At 45.1% G+C, this 21,623-nt stretch overlaps 1 protein-coding gene and 1 long non-coding RNA gene across 2 annotated transcripts; one reads left to right on the top strand and one right to left on the bottom strand.

Annotated features, from left to right (window-relative positions):
* Nucleotides 1-1,732: 1,732 nt before the first annotated feature.
* Nucleotides 1,733-6,875, top strand: LOC122683952. The gene is made up of 3 exons (XR_006337875.1): nucleotides 1,733-1,862; nucleotides 2,095-2,199; nucleotides 6,766-6,875. It is a non-coding gene; the product is annotated as an uncharacterized LOC122683952 (long non-coding RNA).
* Nucleotides 6,876-18,257: 11,382 nt separating this feature from the next.
* Nucleotides 18,258-20,513, bottom strand: TMEM174 (transmembrane protein 174). Its single transcript, XM_043887921.1, has 2 exons — nucleotides 19,829-20,513; nucleotides 18,258-19,639 (listed from the first exon to the last, which is right to left on the bottom strand). The coding sequence occupies exons 1-2, from the start codon at nucleotides 20,461-20,463 to the stop codon at nucleotides 19,534-19,536; spliced, it is 741 nt and encodes a 246-aa protein (XP_043743856.1). The 5' UTR covers nucleotides 20,464-20,513; the 3' UTR covers nucleotides 18,258-19,533.
* Between the last annotated feature and the right edge of the window lie 1,110 nt (nucleotides 20,514-21,623).

Consider the following 21,623-nt stretch of genomic DNA (forward strand, 5'->3'; position numbering starts at 1 on the left):
CTCATTGGAGAGATGGTAGCAGCAAGCACGGGAGGAGCCCTGGCCCTCTCACAGCCCAGGCAGGGACCAGGTAAGGGTGGGCTCCCTGTGGAGGCCAAGCCAGAGACCCGGGCGAGTAGTCAGTGACCAGGGGCCATTCTGAGCACTGCCCGATGCCGGCCACTCAGCTCGTCTTCTGGTCCAGCCCACCCAAGGCACTGGGGCAGCCTCTCCAGGAGAAGGTGCTGTCACCTCTAAAGAGAGCAGGTTTAATGAGAGACCTGGTCCAGCGGAAGCTTGAGGGAAGCTGGGAGGAGAGCTTGTTCTGCTCTGCGCCCCAACGATGGAGTAGAAGGCCGCGGGAAGAGTCTTTGCTCCAGGTAACAGAAAGAGCTGTCAGAGCTAAACAGAGGGGTGGTCTCATCCAGGGAACAGAGGGAGCCTCAGAGTGAAACTCCTGAAATTGCCTTGGAGCTAGGTCAAAGAAGAAGGATATTGGTAATTGCACTTGTTAATTCTAATTTAACTCAGCTAACAGCAGAGTGAACCGTGAACCTCCAGATGTTTCCTAAAGGAAATCGGTCCTGAATATTCATTGGAAGGACTGATGCTGAAGCTGAGACTCCAATACTTTGGCCACCTGATGCGACAAACTGACTCATTGGAAAAGACCCTGAGGCTGGGAAAGATTGAAGGCAGGAGGAGAAGGGGACGACAGAGGATGAGACAGTTGGATGGCATCACCGACTCAATGGACATGAGTTTGAGCAAGCTCCGAGAGTTGGTGATGGACGGGGAGGCCTGGTGTGCTGGAGTCCATGAGGTCGCAAAGAGTCGGACACGACTGAGCGAGCTGCTCAGGGAGGATGGGGGTCAGATAGGGCCTGAGGTGTTCAAGAGAGCCTTCAGCCCAGAGGAGGGGATTTGCTGTAGCTGAGGCATTTCTCTGCACAGGCGCTTGAGGCCCAGACCAGTGTCCTGTGTCGTCCGAATCCTGTGCTAAGCTGGTGTGACCTGGGCACGAGCATTACGCCGACACACAGGCAGGGTGTGTCAGCTGAACATCACAGGCACCCATGGGCTGGGTGACCACGGGAGGCTTCTTAGAGGTGCTGGACCTTGAGCCAATCCTTCAAGGATGGGTGGTAATTGAAACAGTTGTAGGGAAAAGAAGAAGGTGAGAGCGGAAGAAATCTACAATTCTGTAGGTATTTTAAAACAAAAAGTCACAAAACACTGTAGACACCATGATTCACTTTTTGCTAAAAACTTGTATGAGTATACACATATGCATGCAGACACTTGTATCTATTCAAAGGATGATATATGGTGGTTTAGTCACTAAGTCATGTCTGACTCTTGTGACCCCATGGATTGTAACCTGCCAGGCTCCTCTGTTCTCTGTCTATGGAATTTCCCAGGCAAGACTACTGGAGTGGGTTACCATTTCCTTCTCCAGGTGATCTTCCTGACCTGGGGATCGAACCTGGGTCTCCTGCATTGCAGGCAGGTTCTTTACCAACTGAGCCACCACGGAAGCCCCAGGACGATATAAGGAAGAATATTTATGAAAATGTTAGCTATGTTATCATTGGGCATTACTTTCTTCTTTGTATTTACCTGTATTTTCTAACTGTTCAGCAGTAAGCATGTATTACTGTGTAACGTGGCTTAAAGGGTAAAGAATATGGGCTGCCTGAAGTCCTGTTGGCGTGTAGATACTCTGTAAGTTGCTACCTGCTATTCTGTGAGTTAGAATTCTTCCTAGGTGTTACTGAGGTAATGGACTCCACAGGATTTCCGAGACTCCTAGGATATGGAACAGAATGGTTTACGAGCACACTCTCTGAAGACTTGCTTGAGGCCATCTCCTCAACTTGCTGGTTAGTGAAGTGGAATAATGGCGGGACCTACATCTGACACCGTCTGAGCACTCCAAAAATGTTACTATTGGCTTCTCTGTCTCTCTAATTCTCTGTCTCTCTTACATACACACCTACTCTCTCTTACTCAAACACTGCTCTCAATTATCCACATGAAGGTAGTGTAGATGAACCAGGGCTTCCCAGCCTTCAATATGCACATAAAAAACCTGGAAATTTTGTTAAAATGCAGGTTCTGCCTCAGGAGGGCTGAGCTGGAGCCCGAGACTCTACATTTCTAATGAGCTCCAGATGATATCGCACTGCTGATCTGTGGACCACCCTTTGAGATGTGAAGGTGAGGACAAGTTCATGCGCTTTTTGGACATCCTAGAACAAATGCTCTCCAGTGGATTCAGATATTACGTGTCAAACATGGACTCCTCTTGGGCAGTATTGCATCATCCTGTTCCTCTGGAAACATAAATACCTACTTCTGTGTGTGAGACTCTGTGCTGGATTTTCTGGGACATCAAAGTCTCTGTTGTAAGGCAGCGCCCCTGCCTTAGGAGCTTATACTCAACACCTAAACATAAAAATGTAGGCAGCCAGTGAAAGGACCTATTCTGAGTGCTAAAGGAGGGCTGCAGACGGTGAATGAGAGGGAGACTCCAGGGTCTATTCTGAATTCTGTAGAGAACTTCAGTCCAAATACTTCCTTTGAAACGTTGAGGAGTAACACATGCTCCGGATGCAGGGTTTTGCATTAATAAGTCTTAAGTTTTAATGTGAGAGTCATGTCTCTGTATATAAATATATGCTCCCATAGGATTCATGAGGTTGTGGTGTATTGTTTTCGTAGTTACCAGTCTTCCTCATTCCTCGTTAGTGGGGGAGCCAGGGGAGGAGATATGGAAGTCATCAGGAACATAAATACACGGGCTTGCGGCCATACCACACCGCTGCCTCCATTGTTTAAGGAGCATGTTTGTCTCAGGCAGCTGCATACTGCGGGGCTTTCAGCTCCTGCTTTATTCCATTTGAAAATTATTATTTGCTATGGAAACAGTGATGTCAAATTGGTACAGGTGGGGCTGGGGGCCATGAATAAATACAAAGTAGTTCATCACAGGGGGCTCGAGATATTATTAGGCCTAGGAGTTGCCCATTTGTGCAGGTCACCCCTCACAGGCCCCGTGTTTTGGAGGCAGCAGTCTGCCAGGCGGGGGCAGGGTGTGGGTGACTCACTTGGAAGAGAGTGTCCATTTTGGTTTTTATTATTTTAATTGACATATAGTTAATTTACAACACTGTGTTAGTTTCTAGTATGTAGCAAAGTGATTCATTTATATATATATATACAAAATCTATTTTCTTTTTCATATTCTTTTCCATTGTAAGTTATTACCAGGTATTGAATATAATTCCCTGTGCTCTACTATGGAAACTTGTTTATCTGTTTTATACATTAGTTCGTATCTGCTAATCCCAGACTCCTACGCCAGCCTTCCAGCCTTTCCCCTTTCGTAACCATCAGTTTGTTTTCTATGTCTGTGAGTCTGTTTCTGTTTTGTAAATAAGTTGACTTGTATTATTTTTTAGATTCCACATATAAATGATATCATATGGTATTTGTCTTTCTCTGTTTGCCTCACTTCACTCAGTATGATTCTCTCTAGGTCCAAGAAAGTGTCTGTGTTTGAATAGCATAAGTGTCTTGGAGTACAGAGCCCTGCTGCAACAGGAGGTGGTCTGCCCACAGACCGCGCGGGGAGGAAGAGAGAGGGGACCTCATGGGGCACATTGACAGTGTGATCAAATGTTAGGATATTTTCTTGAGTGGTTGTTGCCTCAGGAAGCAAGAGCTTTTTTTTTTTTTTGGAGATAAGGAATCAGGTGGGAATACTTTGAAATGGCAACTCCGAAACGGGTCTCTCTGAGGGTGCTTGGGATTGAGCAGACCTGAAGCTGCTGGGAACTGCCTTGGGGCCCAGAGAGACTCTCCAGTGCTGGTCCACAGGGAGGAGGATGTAACAGGACTTCCAGCAATATCGACTCTTTTTTATCAGGTGCTGAAGTGGCAACCCGTTCCAGTATTCTTGCCTGGAAAATTCCATGGACAGAGGAGCCTGGTGGGCTACAGGCCATGGGGTCACAAAGAGTCAGATATGACTGAGCCACTGACCCAGTTATGTTCCCAGTGTTATGTGCTTTGATTCTCCCAATAGACCTTATGGCCTGGACAGTAATGTTGTGTCCAGCCCACGGATGTGGAGACTGAGACTTAGCAGGGCCAAGAGCTTGACAAAAGTCACAAGGGAATAACTGAGAGAGATGAGCCCATTCTGGTTCCAGAATCTGCTTTCCTGTTCTGTGTCCTTAAACACTGAACCACAGCCCTAGAGGGAATGTAATCTGCCAGCAGAGTTTCCTCTCACTAGACCCACACAACTCATACCTTGGCCTGGACGGAGCATCCGTCAGATCAGGGCCCCTCCAGGGAGACCTGGAGGGTGACCAAGCTCTGTCTGCCACTTTTCACCTGGTGAAGGTGGTGAAATCGTAGCCCCAGGGCTATGCTCAGACACCCCTGAACCGCTCACAGAGCTCCTTCCAGGGCTCCAAGCCCGTACTGAGCTTCACAGCAACAGTGAGAGGCCCAGGCTACCCCCTGGACAGATAAGAGGAGACAGAGCAGGGATAGCTTTGGAGGTATACTCAAAGTCATTCAGCCAGGAAGGGGCCAGACCTTTGGGTACAGAAGTTGGCCCTTGACTGTGCTCTGCTGCCTGCAGGCCAGAGGCCTGGCAACTGCTGTGTGGGAGGCACCACCACGGACCAGGATGTGATCAGGGCAAGGTTGGAGGCCCCGTAGACTATTGCCTTTGACAAGGCTGAGGGCAAACCAAGGCCAGAAGAACCTTCAGCTAAATTTGCAACGATTTAACCACACATGTTCCAAACAACCCACTTAAAAAATGGGCAGACTTAAAAAGACATTTCTCCGAAGAATACAGACAGATGGCCAAAGGCACATGAAAAGATGCTCAACATTGCTAATTATGAGAGAAATGTATATCAAAACTACAATGAGGTATCACCTCACAGTGATCAGAATGGCCATTATCAAAAAGTCTACAAATAACAAATGCTGGAGAGGGTGTGGGAGAAAAGGAACCTTCCTACACTGTTGGTGGGAATATAAGTTGGTACAGCCACTATGGAGAACGGTATGGAATTTCCTTATAAGCTAAAAGAGTTACCATATGATTCATCAACTGCACTTCTGGGCATATATCCAGAAAAGACAATAACTCTAATTTGAAAAGATACATGCACCCCAAGGTTTTTTGAAGCACTATTTACAATAGACAAACATGGAAGCAACCTAAATGTCCATCAACAGGTGAATAATAAATAAGGTGAGGTATATGTGTGTCTGTATATATATATATACATATATATATATATATATATATATGCAGTGGAATATTACTTAGACATAAAAAAGAATGAAATAATGCCATTTGTGGCAACATGGATGGACCTAGAGATTATCATATTAAGTAAGTTAAAGTTATGGTCATGTATGGATATGTGAGTTGGACTATAAAGAAAGCTGAGCGCCAAAAATTTGATCCTTTTGAACTGTGATGTTGGAGAAGACTCTTGAGAGTCCCTTGGACTACAAGGAGATCAAACCAGTCAATCCTAAAGGAAATCAATCAGTCCTGAATATTCATTGGAAGGACTAATGCTGAAGCTGAAACTCCAGTACTTTGGCCACCTGATGCAAATAACTGACTCCTTGGAAAAGACCCTGATGCCGGAAAAGGTTGAAGACAGGAGGAGAAGGGACAACAGAGGATGAGATGGTTGGATGGCATCACCGACTCGATGGACATGAGTCTGAGCACACTCCGGGAGTTGGTGATGGACAGGGAAGCCTGGCGTGCTGCAGTCCGTGGGGTTGCAAAGAGGCGGACACAACTGAGTGACTGAACTGAATGACTGAAGTTAGAGAAAGACAAATATCATATGATATCACTTATATATGGAATCTGAAAAAAAAATGATACAAATGAACTTATTTACAAAACAGAAACAGACTCACAGACCTAGAAAACAAACTCTGGTTATCCAGGGGAAAGGGCAGGAGAGGGATACATTAGAAGCTTGAAATTGACAGATACATACTGCTATATATAAAATAGAGAAACAGCAAGGTCCTGCTGTATTTCCCAGGAAGTTATAATTGAAAAGAATCTGAAAAAGACTATGTATGTGTGTGTATATACATACATACATACATATACATGTGTGTATATGCAAAAGTGAAAGTGTTAGTTGCTCAGTCGTGTCCAACTTTTTGCGACCCCATGGACTGCACCCCTCCAGGCTCTTCTGTCCATGGAATTTTCCAGGCAAGAACACTGGCGTGGGTAGCCAATCCCTTCTCCAGGGACTCTTCCTGATTCAGGGATCGAACCCGGGTCTCCTGCATTGTAGGCAGATTCTTTACTATCTGAGCCACCAGGGAAGCCCCATATATGTAAGTAACTAAATCATTTTGCTGTCCACCAGAAACTAACACAACTGTGTATCAGCTATACTTCAATAAAAGAAATAAATGACTGCACGTGCTTCATCCTTCTCCAGGACCGTCGCCTCCCTCTCGGCACCCAGGGCCTTTGTCCTGACCTGTGGCCTCCCAGGAGGGGTTTGCTGCTGCTCCATCCCCTGTGCACACGCTCCACGGGCATCACTGAGTGATTCCCATGTTCCAAACTCGGAGCTTTTCGGGGAGGGGCTGGCAGGGCCCTGTGAGCTAGGCCCCAGCTTGAGGGTCAGGGTTGGTGAGGATGAGGCTACATCATAAATGCTGACTTTGCCCTTACTCTGTATCCTCTATGTCTACCTGTAGGAATTGAAAACTCAGAGAAGACAAAAAGAAATATTCCCAGCAGAAAGGATACGTGAAAAAGCCTCCCGCCGGTTCTAACAGCATCTGGATGTGACAGGGAAAGGCACTCGGACCCCACAAGCCAGGGCAGTATCTGGATGAGGTGTGTAGCCGGGCGAGGATGGTGTGTGTGGGAACGGTGCTTCGCAAACTCTGAAGTGACACTTGAATGTGGGTTGCTTGTTTTAATGACATAAAATACATGTCTTAGAAAAATATCCAAGAAATGAAGCTCACGAGCTGGGGCAAATTAGAAGTGAACTTTACAATTATGTAAGCCATTCAGAGGGCTTCCCAGGTGGCTTAGTGGTAAAGAACTCACCTGCCAATGCGGGAGAAATGGGTTTGATCCCCGGAGAAGAAGGAAATGGCAACCCGCTCCAGTATTCTTGCCTGGAAAATCCCACGGACAGAGGAGTCTGGCGGGCTACAGTCCATGGAGTCGCAGAAGAGTTGGACATGACTTAACAACTAAACAACAAGAAGCCATCCAGGGACCCCAAATCAAACAGCGCCTTAATGTTTCACAGGTTGCTGGTTTGAGGTCCAGTTTCTAGATTTCCTTTTGAGTTCTTTCTTTCCAGAAGGTATATCCATCTCCCTACCGTTCTCTGCCAGCACTTTTCTTCTCCACCCCCACCCAGGGCTGTGACATATGTCTGTGCGGGTTGTCCCCAGCACAGCTGCGGGCCACGCGGGGAGGCATTCACATCAAAGTCTGCATGAGTCAGACCATTGATTCTTAAACTCAGCTGCACACCGGAGTCCCTTGGGGGACTGTAAACATTATTGATGTCTTGGTCGCTCCTCCTCTGATTTAACTGGTCTAGGTGCAGTCTGGGCCCTGGGACTTTTAGGCTGCTCAGGAGACTCTAATATGCAGCCATGTATGAGGACCGCTGAGTCAGACTAGCTAAGAATGGCATCCCTTGAGATGTGTGCAATACGACCTGCTAGCCCTTCCACTCAGCCCTGCTTGCCCCCAGACACGATCTTCAATGACCTGAACTCGCTAGTGGGAGAGATCACAGGATAAATACACACTTTTCTGCCTTTTGAATCGTGTGTTCTCTCGGGCTGGGATTGAGGTTAAGGAAAGCGTGGGTGCTGATCTCTGAGCCTTTGAAGGCTCTCTTACACTTCCTGCATCCTTCTGAGGGACAAGGGAGAGGCAGGGGTCTAATGCTGCTGAAAACTGGGAGTTTTTCAAGCCTGGTTTTGGAGGCTACCCAACTCTAGTGCTCTGCCCAGGGTGAGCATGCTGTTTTGATCGCCTGGCTGAGAGAGTGATTTAGGTCCTCAGAAGAATCTGGCTTATTTCCCCTGGTACCTAGGTCATTCCCTGATTATAAATCAACCACTGTTAGCAGCTGCATTTCGCTCTCCCAGTCCACAAGGGAACTATGCAGTCTTTACTGAATTAGCAACTTAATTGCACTAAATATAGCTCTAATGCCCCCAAAGAAGTTATGGCAGCTCCCAAAGGTGTCTGGCTTCCCACCCTCTCCCCTTACCAACGTCCTCTCCAAACTCAAGAAGCAGGTTAAACTCTGAACAATTTGAACTTACTAAATCACAAGCTCCTGGAATGAACACACTTTGTGTTGCATATGTCAATATCACCAGCTCCTGCCATCTGAATTTAATGTCATCGTTTCCACAACAAATAATGTCCTTCAAGTGGGACAAAGGGGGAGACCAAAAATCCCACAAAAACCCAGAGGAATGAGACAGATATGTGACACAAGCAAATCCATGGAGTTGAGGTTCAGTCAAAAAGCTCGCCTGTTTTATATCCTGGATGCTCTGTAACTCATTGATGCTCCCCGCTGATGACTGCATCTGTCCTTCTAAACTTACAAGTTGAACTTCTTTGGCTGAAATCTTGCATCTGGCATTTATATTTATACTTGGCATTTCAGAATTAATATTTTTGGTTCAGCAGAGGGATCTAAAAGAAACAGTTTCTGAAAAGTTCCAAATTCTTGAGCAGATATTTGAATCTGACTGAAGTGAGTGAGAGAGAGAGAGAGAAAACCAAGTATGGAAGAGGCTGATAGTGATTACCCGATATCTGTTCTACTTTTTACACTTTGCAATGGAAAACAGTATTTTTTTATTTTAATTTTTTAACACCAAAAATATTTTGTATTGGTATACAGTCGATTAACCATGTTGAATTGTTGAAACAATCACCAAAGTTTCAGGTGAACAACAGTAATTTTTAAAAATTACATTTCCCAGATGTCCTTGTAGCTTGGTAAGGCCACAGACCAAATTCTGGTCAAAGAGTTAGGAGTATGATGTGGAACTTCCAGAAACTCTTGAAATGAATCAAGTCAGATAGGAAGTGTATCCTTTTTTTCTTTTCTTTTTCTCCTTCATTCTCGACTATAGACATAACACTGGAGCTTCAGTAGCCATCATGGGCCATGAGATGCCTTTGAAGAGGAAAGCCAGGTGCTGAATGAAGAAGGCAGAAAAATAGGCCACTGATGATGTAATACAAGGGATAAGCCTTGTATTATTACTATCTGTCTCTGAATTTATTATATGTGAGAGAAAAATAAGTTTATTTGGGTTTTTTATTTATATGAAAACAAGTCTAGTCCAAATTGATAGCAAAGGATAGGGTAAAACTAATAGAAAAGTCATTTCTTATACTATGTCAGTACATTTTTGCCCATGTTAGTCCATCTGCTAAAGTGAATAACTTGATTTAAGAGCTTGGACATGACTATTTCTTGTGCTCAGCAAGGTTAAGCCACATGCCTAAGGTTACCCAGCTTACTTATTAAGTGGCAGAGGCACTATGCTTTTACTTAAATGTGCTGTCTCTGTCGGGGGAGCATGAGTCAGTAAATAGAACTCTGTAGGGTTTGCAGTTTTTCATCAACAATATTATGTTTAAGCCTCAGTAGGCTGTGCAGGTCAGGTCTGGCCTGCATCCGTCCCAAGCCCAGTGAGTTGGGGAGACATTTGTTTATCCCAAAGATGCTGAACCTGCTTGGAATCTATTGGACTCTGTGAGTAAGGTTTCTGTGTGTCTCCCTTTCATCCAGCCCCCACCTATGATGCCCCCGTGTAAATGGTAATAGACTCAGTATAACAGGAGACTGTTGAAGTTCTGCAGAAAGTTGCCTTTGCTTAGAGGATTTCAGTTACAGGTAGTTCCATGCACAAGGTGGGTTGCCCTCCTACAACTGGGCTTTGAAATCCAGCCAGTTAGTGTGCTAACAATGTAGCGTGAGAGAGCCTTCAACAGCTGACATGGCTAATCGGCAGCATGAGATATGTCAACCCATCAAAATGAAAGAGAAGGAAGAGGAAAGCCTTTTTGTTTATTTGGGCCATTCTGGTTCAATGAGTGTGGGTGATGATGAAATTTATTCAAGAGAACTTTAAGTCACGCCCAGGAAATACCAATGAGGGGACAAGCTGTAGGCTTTTCTCTCCATACCCCAAAGAGTCTGTTTTCCTAACGTGGAGCAGAGCTCTGAGGGCAGTGCTAGGTCCTGGAGTGAAGCAGTTTCCTCCATGGACCACAAGGGCTCTGGGGGCACGTGTATGCAGGCCTTGGTTCACTGCTGCCAATAGGATGGGCTTCCGAAATGTTTGTCACTCAAAGAGTTGAATGAATCCCTGAGTACCTGCAATACTAACCCTGAAAAATGCTTTTTCAGCATCATGCCTTAAGACAGTGGTTGACATGGGAATAAAACCCACGGAAATACCGTTGAAATAGTTATATCATCCACATAAAGATGGCTCCTCTGTAGCTGGTCTTAGCATTTTTTCACACTTAAAGAAGGCAGAATTAGATTCTGCTGTGTAGAACACAGCAGAATTTATTTCTCTCATTTATTTATTTACCATGTGTCTTGAGGGATCTTAGTTCTCTGACTGGGGATTGAACTCATGCCCCCTAAAATGGAAGTTCAAGAGTCTTAACCATAGGACCACCAGGGAATTCCCATATTACTCTCTAATTTTTAAAAAAAATCTTTATTGAAGTTGTTACCATGTTGCTTCTGTTTTATGTCTTAGTTTCTTTGGCCCTGAGGCCTGTGGCTCTTAGCTCCCACACACCCTGCACTGGAAGGTAAAGTCTTAACTACTAGACCTCCAGGGAAGTCCCTTTCTCTCTAATTTAAAAGAACTCTTCAGTAAATTACCAGGCAGCCTCATAGTCATCGGGGACCCAGACTACTTCTATCTTTCTATTCCATCTTTGTAAGGAGTAGCTTCCATCCTCAAGGTCATCTCATTGTTCAAGACAACTGCTGAAGATACTGTGATTATGTATAAGTTGTAGTCTTCAAGGAAGAAAAACAAAAAGTCAAGAAATGAATTCCCCAACTATCTGTTTTCTAGTCAGTCTTCAAGGAACCCCCTTCCAAAAACTCCTACTTACATCCAGTTAGCCAGAACTTACATATGGCCACACGTAGCTGCAAAGGAGGCTGGGAACTGTAGTCTTTCACAGGGCATTTGACCACCTCCCCCTGGTCCCCCAATAATATATTCCAGCAGTTCTCAACCTTTTGGGCCTTAAAAACCTTTTATACCTGTGAAATTTACTCAGGAGCCCAAAGAATTTTTGTTTATGGACTATCAGTATTTCCTATTTACCTTATTAGAAATTAAAATTTAAAAAGGATAAAATATTCATTTATTCATTTAAAAATTATACTGCATGTGTCAAATCATCACATTGTACACTTTAGATATCTTACAATTTTTTGTCAATTATACCTCAGTAGAGCTAGGAAAAAAATTAAAACAACTCCAGGACCTTCAAAAATATTAAAAAATGAAAATTACAATTATTATAAACCTTTTCTGTATAAATAGAGTATTTTTCTAAAGCAAAAAAAAATGAGAAATGATATTGTTTTCCATTTTTGCAAAGTTTTTATTATCTTACTTAACAGAAAATAGTCAGACTCTCAGATCTTATATCTGCTTCTACATTGAATCTGTTGCCATATGTTGTTTTGACTGAGTTTTATGAAGAGAATTTGGCCTCACACAGATGTATAGTAGGAATATGTAGAAGTATTTTAAAAGTTTTTCAGATAATTCTATATATTCTTCTTGGATACTAGACCAAAACCTAGGTGGTAATTTCTGAAAGGCTAGTTGCAGTGTGGAATCTGAAGTTGAATCAATGAACATTTTGTACTGTTACATTAAAATCCATTGGTCTGTCTTGCACTCTGAATGCATTTTCCCCACAAATGATTTTGTAATATCCTGTAGTGGTCATGTGGAAAATATTAGTTCGCTGAGTTATACAGACCTTTCAAATGTTGAAACATTTCATTATATAAATTTTTAGAAATTACCTTTTAAAATATCAATACTGTTCTGTAAAGAAAATCCACTTTTAGAGAAATTGTCAAGTTCATGATGATAAATAGAAGGTTTCAGGAACTCTAATTTTCATTTGAAAGGTTGAAAGTTCTCATTGGCAACAAATACTGTCAGTTATTTCCTTTGGAGTGACATGCTCACTTTGTTCAGCTTTCGAAACATGTCTGCCAAACGCCCAAATGAATGACGCTGATGCCTCCGGCCACAGGCCTTCAAGGACCACAGGGTCAGCTCGGAAGTCAGCTGCGATGACCAGAAAGGTGACCCCCGATGGTGAGCCCCGTGGCCTCTGAAGGACTCTAACGAGGCGCAGACTCACTCCAGCCTGATCCTGTCCTCTGTGCTCTGCAGACAGAGCTTTCTGTTTCCCCTGTGCAATCTATTTGCCTCCTGAAAAATTCCAAGCGTGTTTGTGGGGCTCCTGTTCAGTCTGTTGAGGGATCAGGGCATCCTTCCTGGCTGAAGTGGGATCAGACCAGCCCCACGGGCCCTGGAGGAGGAGTCCCGGACAGATTCCAGGAAGGAAGAGGGCAGGGGCAGCTGCTGCAGACCCTCTCACACCCGCTTGGGGAGGGGGGGAGGGTGCAAAGGTAATCCCGGGGGCTCCTTCTGGTTTACTTAGGGGGCCTTGTTTCATTTCTGAAGGGACTGTGGTGGTGGCTCTTTGGTAAGTGAATGGCTGTCTGCTGTGAACAGTTCTTCCCAGTGTGAAGAAGGTGGGGTTGAAACAAACCATCAAAGAAAGTACCGCATGGAATCAGATTTCTGACTCTATTTGTGTGCTGCTGTTACATTGATGTTGGTCAGTGTTCTATCCCATGGACAGAGGACTTTAGCAACAACATATATGTGTGAAAATTCTTCCACATACATAGTGAAAACTCTGTTCTTTCTCCCAGAGACTTTGTATGTATGTATCTGTGTAGAAGTTTTATTTGTATTATATTGCATTGTGTCCATCTATATACCACATTTATTTCTATGTGTCTTGTGTGTTTGTTACATATATAAGCAACAGTGGCAATGAAAATCATTTACTCAAGGACTCAAGAAGATGAAAAGTGAAAGTCACTCAGTCGTGTCTGACTCTGCGACCCCATGGACCGTACAGTCCATGGAATTCTCCAGGCCAGAATACTGGAGTGGGTAGCCTTTCCCTTCTCCAGGGGAACCTTCCAAACCCAGGGATCGAACCCAGGTCTCCTGCATGAAATATTAAAAACATTAAAAGTACGTGGAGGTCTATGGCTGATTCATATCAATGTATGACAAAACCCACTGAAATGTTGTGAAGTAATTAGCCTCCAACTAATAAAAAAAAAAAAAAAAAAGTACGTGGAGGAAAAAAGTGTATTCTGCAGTGGAAATGCAGACACAGAGAATAGACTTGACACAGTAGGGGAAGGAGAGGGTGGGATGAATTGAGAGAGTAGCATGGAGACATATACGTTACCACATATAAATAGCAAGTGGGGATTTGCTATTTGTGTCCCTCCTCAAGGTGACGCAGGGAGCTCAACCCAGTGCTCTGTGACAACCTAGAAGGGTGGGTGTAGGGAGGGAGATTGGGGGGGGTTCAGGAGGGAGAGGACATGTATACCTGTTGCAGATTCATGTTGATGTGTGGCAGAAACCAACACAATATTGTAAAGTGATTATCGTCCAATCAAAAAAGAAAAGTACATGGAGATCATTTAGTTTTCTTCTTGTGTGCTAAAAATAATTTTAGGAACAGGAAATACATGAACATGGTAAAAAAAAATATTAACTAGCATGAATTAAAGTGATAAAGAAGTCTCCCATCCTCTGCCACAGACATAATTATTACCAGTTCTTATGTCTCCTTTAAGAGATATTCTATATATTTAAAGACGAGTATACACACACATACCCTTTAAAAAAAAAAAAATGTGTTCATTTAAACTAATGAAAGGTCAGAGCAGGAAAATCACATAAGCTTCATTTCCAGCCCCCTGTGTGTAAGCACAGACTCTATCATACATATTTGTGTCTTATGATTTACACATGTGTAGGTTTTGTGCTGGAGGACAAATTCTTTGTTACAAGAAAACTTCTGGAACCTAGAAAACTGACTTCCTTCCCAGTTCACCTGGTTATTAATCTTCCTAAAAGCTCAAGACAAATAAAATCCCCATATCTGAGACCTTTGTGGTATCCCAGAGGCAGGTGAGAATCATTCCCATGGAGTTGTCTTCACTTTCTGATTTGTCATCAATTCTTAAGAGCAATGCAGTAAAGGTTTATTTAGTACAGCTCTCTGTTGATTTTATAACCAACTGCTGACTGCTTGGAACATAAAATCTTGATGATTTACAGGTAGTGAGTGGGCAAGAAATCCATAAATCACATTGTATAATAAAAGAGTGTAGGTGAACAGACACTCACACACACACACACACACACACACACACACACACACACACACACACACACACACACACAACCTTCAAAGGAAGAGTTGTAGGTAAGACCAGAAAATACATTGGTTTTTAATTTGAGAACTGAGAACTCATTGGTAAGAGGCCCACAGTCAGTAGCCTCAGAGAGTTCGGTTATAGCAGGTGATGGTACAACTTTTTTAGTGTAGGGTGAGAGGTTTAATTTCTTAAAGAGGAGATGCTGGTTCTCACTTTTGAAATCTTCAAAGGAGTTTTTATGGTCTCTGGAGGAAAAAACTTTTTTTTTCCTAAAAAGTTTCACCAACTAAGCCAAAGATGCTTATGAGTATCAGTTTTCTGATATTGAAACTCTTGAAATTATATGCGACAGATACTTCTCCAACACTTGAATATCTTTTTCTTTTCATGAAAATTATTTTCTAGGACGATGTTTGGGAAAAAATTCTCTAATGATATGCTAAAAGTAGAAAAAAATAAGTTTCTAATTCTAGTGGAGTCCTAGAGTTTCAGGGAACTTACAGAGAGGGAAATATGAATTGAAAAAAATCTTGAAAAACATTTTTGTTTGGAAAGCAAAATTTAATAAATATGACTCTGCTACCATGTCATGCCAACTCTCTGCCTCTCAAAATATAGTATAATGTAGACAGAAATTTAGGATCCATTTAGCCAAAAGCCAATCTCATTTGGATACTGATTCAAACAAAACAAAGCAGTAAAAAAAATTAAATAGAGAAAATCAAGAAGGTTGAATACTGACTAAATATTTGAAGACATTAAGGAATTATAAATTTTGAGGGTGTAACAACAGTGTTGCATTTTTTTTGGAGCCTTTATCTTTTAAAGCTACACAGTGAAATTTTTTAGGATGAAATGGTTTGATGGTTTGGTTTTGCTTTTTAAAAATCCAGTTGGTGGGGGGCGGGGGGATAAAAGAAGTAAGATTGGCCATGAGTTGAGGGAAGGTGAGGGCTACAGAGGGTTTCACATACTAGTCTCTCTACTCTTCTACTTCTTTGAAATTTTTCATGATAAACGGAGCTAAGTTGATCTATTTGTTGTCTATTTGAAAAGTTCATTTATTCATTTCACATTGATTATTCAGTAGGAACTGAGTGTCAGTTATGTGGAGGCCTTGACAGGAGGACTTTAGTAACTGCCGAGGGGTGTGAGCAGTAGGCGCCTGGCTGTGACCCGCTTCCGAGGTGAGACACACCAGCCCCCCTCCGGGGTGTGGGGCTTCTGCTTAGCATCACTCCGCTGACCTAACACTCAACACGGCTGCTGAGGAGCCCCAGAAGTGGGAACTGAAGACAGATACCCAAGGCCAGCTCATCACAAACAAGCAGCTTATTTTTATACTGTACCCCCACCCCACCCCTCCCCTAAAATGTGGGGTGAGCATTTTCAAAGCTGTTTTGGAGCAGAACCACATTTGAAACTTACACCCATGCCTGATACAGTGGAACAAAAGGATAACTGATGGCAGTCTCCAAAAGACACTCACCTCCCAGGGCCCGGCAGGAGGAAGTGGATGAGACTGCAGCAGAGACCTCAGCCCGAGTGGAGAAAGAAGCCTAAGAGCTTTGCGAAAACTTCTTCCCTTAGGTGCCTGAGCCTCACTTCCCAGCTTCAGTGGTCCTCTCCTGCCACATCAAAGTCGCCAGCTGTCAGCGGTGTCAAGCCCAAAGCCCCAACCCAAATTGACTCCTGAGAGACGTTAATATTTAGTTCTTAAAAACCTGTCTCCTTTGACTGACAAGCTTTGTTTGGAATTACATGTAAATCGAAGAGCCTGCCCAGGCATGGCACCCCAGCAAAGACGGAGGGTGGAGGAGAGGGTGTCTCCTGGTGCTCTGGACTTCACCAGCAAGGTCAGTATCACACTGTATACACCTCTGGGTCTTGCTCTAACCAGCAAGTGTTCAGAATCAGATCGCATCCCCCTCCTCATTAAAACTCTTCAACGACTTCCCAGTAGTTCTGCAGACATAGGCTAAGATGTTTGACAAGGCCCCATGGGTTCTGATTGGGACACCAGACCTTTCAGCCTGTACCTACAGCCAGGGCCACATCCCACACCAGGAATCTCAGGGTGGACACCACAGCCGGACCAGGCAGACCCTAAGTCACTACCCCTAACCGTGATCCTCCACTCAGCCCTGATAAGATGCTGAGAGAGAATGAGTAAAGGCAGATATCCAGACAATAAACCTGAAACTCTGCCAGGAGTGTGTCCTTGCTGGCCAGAGACCTGGGATGAGTACAGGGGCCACTCAGTGGACTTGCCATCATGTTGATTCTGCAACCCCGAAATGAAGACAGAAAGAGAGCAAGGTGGGGTTGTTTCAAAGCCAGAGAGTTGGTGGATATGATTTCCTGGGTGTTGGACGGCAGCTCTGTTTGGGGACTGTAGCAGCAGTGAAATATAAAGGTATACACAGCCTGCAAGTTGCCCTCCAGTACCATCCCCCCACTCCACGGTCTTGCCAGGCTCCACCTCCTCCTCTTTGTCTAGGATCAGGTACTGTTCCTTTAGCTCCCAGCATAGTCCCCAGAAGTCCAAGGAGTCTGATGGCATGGCTCTCCGCGTAACACTACTCCCAGGGTTCTACAGGGCAGTGGTCCTAACTTCACATCTGCAAGGAAGCCCTGATGACCCTTCTGACTAGTCCAAGTCCCTCTCTTATGGTTCTGGGACCAGGGATAAGTGATCAGTACCTGTCTTCCTCTCTAGACTAGAGGCTCCACCAGAGCAAACCCACAGCTCCTGTTCTGTGGGTTTGCCTTTTCAGTGATTTATCCCCACTTGCTGGCCTCAGTCCTGACACAGAGGAGATGATGAGATGAGATCGTCCGCTAAGTCGTGTTTGACTCTTGGTGACCCCATGGACTGGGGCCTGCCAGGCTCCTCTGTCCATGGGATTCTCCAGGCAAGAATACTGGAGTGATTTTCCCCACCCAGGAATCGAACGCAGGTCTCCTGCATTGCAGGCAGATTCTTTACTGACTGAGCTATAAGGGAAGTCCAAGGGAAAACAGAGGAGATGCTCAGCAAATAGGTGCTGAATTCCTTTTTTTGGAGCCCCACCTCCCACCTTGAGCCATCAGCTCTGATGCTCTATCTTTAAAAACATAAATTACCTCTGTGTTAGCACTTTTTCTGTCTTGGGACAGATGGTGTTGAATGACTCTGCTGCCTGGAACTAAACCTCACCCAGCTCCCTGCATATCAGACTCCAAGCATCACCATGACAAACTGGCTATCCTATCCTCCCACCTTCCACACTCAGATATCCTTTCCTAAGACCTCTTCCCCCTTTGAGCTACCCTTGCCACTTGCCAGAACCCAAATCCAGGAATAAAAGTTGTGCGGTGGATGAGGATGAGGAGGGAGAAGGAGGAAGGTGTGTAAGCAGTGACGGTGGGGATGGCCCTGGTGATGCTCCACCGTGTCCCTGTCCCCAAACTTCCTCCCTGACCTGATGGTCCTCAGGCAGGAGTCCAGTAGTTCATGAATGCATTGAGTGTAAAGCTAGTTTCTATAAAATGAATTATATCTTTCAATTACCTTCTATCAGTGAACATGAAAATGAATCCTCATACACAGAGATTTCATCCCTAAGATGAAATTTGTAAGAGTACAAATCACAATAATAATATCAAGCTTATTTTAATCATATCCTAGGAAAACTAGATATTTCTGATCAAGATTAGTAAAAATCACTCCATATACAAACGCAGTACCCAGGCCCTAAAGGATTGCTGTGTCCCGTCTTCCTTTGGTATGAGCTTCCCTTTCCTCACATGGCCTGGCCTCTGTAACCTGTGGAAAATACTTTCTTTTAAGCCCTGATGGTTTTATCTGTCTCTTCTGAAGTCTGTGAGTCTGTTCTAGTTGTCAGTTCAGATTCTTGGAGGTTAAGGGTACCAAAGAATTTTTTTTTATAAAGAAGGTAAGCTTATCTTAACCATAAAGATTGTTTCTATGACTCATGGTTTTCCAGGTGTTGACACAGGAGCTCTCTTCTGAGTTAACAGATCTCATCTATGTGAAGGGAAGTGATCGTGTTCTGTTGGCCCCTGGGTCCAGCACAGATCCTGTCCTGGGGCTGATGGGCTTCAGCCTTGCTGAAGAACTGCTGTGACCCAGTGATAACTTAAGGATTTATTGACTTCATTGTCCCATTATTATTTATTTCATATGTTTAATCCAGCTATCTAATACTATTCTAACGGGAGACGTTCTTTTATCCCACTTAATTCATTTGTTTTTGCAGACTTTAAGATATCCAGAGTCCTCCAGGGGCATCAGCTGGCCACCAAGTTCTTACAAACATGCAGATCTCCTTTAGGGGCTGAGAACAGGCACTGGAAAATCTCCATGTGAGCCTGTTTTCTGTCCCCTGCTTCCTTCCCACCCCTACTCTCACTACTGTGGGAACTCCCAAAGTCACAGCAGTAGTGAGTTTTCCCTTGGCTGTGCTGTACTGTGCTTGGTCGCTCAGTCGTGTCTGACTCTGCGATCCCGTGGACTGTAGCCTGCTAGGCTCCTCTCTCCCTGGGATTCTCCAGGCAAGTATACTGGAGTGGGTTGCCATGCCCTCCTCAGGTTCCCTTGGCTGCTAGAGCTCAAATGAAGACACCAGTGCTCCCACTGGGAAAGGGATGGGTGGTGGATAAACTGGTGAAATTCCTAATCCTGAACCATATCCAGAGGATTTCTAGCTCTATCAGAAGGACATATCCCCACCCCTGCCTAATTTTTACCAACCAGAGAGATTCAACCTCCCACTTCTCCCACCCTCCCCAAATGGTATCTGTCAAGACTTCCTGGTTAGACAGCTCTGCTGTCTAATTTCTGAAGGTCACAGCACAGCACACTTCAGCTGTCAGCAACAAAACTAAAATGTTGTGCCCTCAGCCTCACAGTCTAGCGAGAAGGGGAGCATATCTCCTCATATGGAGGAGGGGAGAAGCAGGCAGAGTCCTCATCTCCCAGCGGTGTCTCTTCTAGCTGCTCAGCATCAGGGCTGGACCTGAAATGGAAGCAGAAAGGACAAGATGCCTTACAGCCCCCAGCATGACTCTCGAAAACGATGCCACCGTCGCGGCAACAGGCCACATAGAGATCCGCAATCTCCCACCACCTCCCTTACAAATGGAACACACCATAGATTGTGACTGCCGCAGCTGGGAGGGGATCGTCCGCACTCCACACACCCTACCTGCCATCTCCAGCGTCCACAAAGGAAGGGTAGTCCTGGTCGTCAACAAAGGCAGCATTCTCCGGAGGGTAGATGGTGTAGTACTGAGGGGGGCTTGGCATGGTGGCCGCCACCGCTCCAGTCGGTAGGAGGCCACATGGGTTCACCACTGGCGGCAGGTAGGTGGGGTTCATCCCCATAGGCTCTTGAGAGCCATATGGAGGAGGGATATACTGCACCACAGTGGCGCCATGGAAGGTGATGGGTTGGTTGATACCAGTGAACACAAAGGATTGTCCTCCCGCCGACTGCTCCGGATCTGGGAGCCTCTCCTCACTTTCTTTGCACCACTGGCAGGACAGCATTTTGAACTTGCACACGGCAATCAGGATGAATGTCACCCCCACCGACAGCAGGATGGGCCCGAGGAGCTGGGTCCATTCGAAGTGGGAGACCCCTTGGTATTTGATCCAGCCCATGATGGTGAACGTGACCCCCACCAGTCCCAGGAAGATGCCCGAGAAGAGCAAGGTGGCCCCCGCCTTGTCGTCGTCTGACACCTGGATGTCGGCAGTGCTGGGTGTGTACGGAGTGACCGAGAACACGTTGAGAGGGAAGTCCTCCATGCGGCTGCAGCCCTGCTCCATGGTCCTCATGCCTCCAGGGCAGAGGGGTTGTGAGAGCCCCTGAAAGCAGAGCCCAGGAACCCCTGGTGCAGATTAGTTATGGAAGAACTTTGGGCTTCTGTGGTTAACAGAGTAGAACATTCAAAGCCCCGAACTTTGTTTAGGAGAACAAAGGTCTGAGAAGTGAAGCCTGAAGCTTTCTCATTAATTTCATCAACGGTTGGAGGCCTCTGATTTGCAATTCAATGACAAGCGCTCTCTCTTCCACATTCATTCCTTCACTCATTCAGAAAGTTTTTACTGAGCACATTTTATGTGCCAGGAGGTACTTTTTTTAGATGTGTCAGGGGCTGCTCCAAGACTCTGTTTTGTTGTTGTTTAATTGCTAAGTTGTGTCCGACTCTTTGTGATCTCATGGACTGTCAGGCGCCTGTGTCCATGGGATTTCCCAGGCAAAATTACTGCAGTAGGTAGCCCTTTCCTTCTCCAGGGGATTTTTCCCCACCCAGGGATCGAAACCTCATCTCCTGCACTGACAGGCATTGGGAGGTGGATTCTTTCCTGCTAAGCCACCAGGGAAGCTCTCTTCACACCCTACCCAAACCAATACCCTAGAAATGGCAGAGGACCTCCAGGGCCCTGGGTTGTGCAGGGGCCCTAAATGGGTCCACCACATGCTCAGGAATCTACCCCAACTTTCCTGCTGGGTCAGCTCACTAGAAATAAGCAGAGAGCTGTTTGAGGACGGTCTGTTTTCCTCCCCACCTCAGGAACCTCTAGTTGTGATGACACAAACCTTCACAGCAAGTCTCGCAGAGTCCTGAGGTCCTGCTCTTTCCTGATCAGCTCCAAGTGCCTTTTCTGTCAGCATCTGGGGAGCAGTCGCTGCTGTGGGAGAGAAGAGACACCCTGGGAGCTTTTCCATGCACCGCATCATTGGCAGAGAATCGGGTGTGACCTGGGGTCTCAGGGACACGCACTTCAGACCCTCTGCTCACTGGTGGCAGCACAGTCCTAGGTTTCCATGGTGAAGTAAATAGCTGCATTTTCAAGCCTACTGTATTTTTGCAACCACACCCAAGCTGATTTCAGGAAGAAAACTTGCCCTTCCGTGACGTGATCTGTCATTCATAACTACAGAACTTCAGAAGAGCCCCATCGATATTATTTTAAAAGATTTTTTTGATGTG

The sequence above is a fragment of the Cervus elaphus genome, chromosome 25 (genome assembly GCF_910594005.1).
Source record: "Cervus elaphus chromosome 25, mCerEla1.1, whole genome shotgun sequence".
Classification (NCBI taxonomy): Eukaryota; Metazoa; Chordata; class Mammalia; order Artiodactyla; family Cervidae; genus Cervus; species Cervus elaphus.

Excerpts from the sequence above, each read along its gene's own strand:
- TMEM174 (XM_043887921.1), bottom strand. The coding sequence starts at position 20,463 with ATGAGGACCATGGAGCAGGGCTGCAGCCGCATGGAGGACTTCCCTCTC. Across the intron at positions 19,640-19,828 it reads GTGGACGCTGGAGATGGCAG|GTCCAGCCCTGATGCTGAGC; the intron begins GTAGGGTGTGTG and ends CTTCCATTTCAG.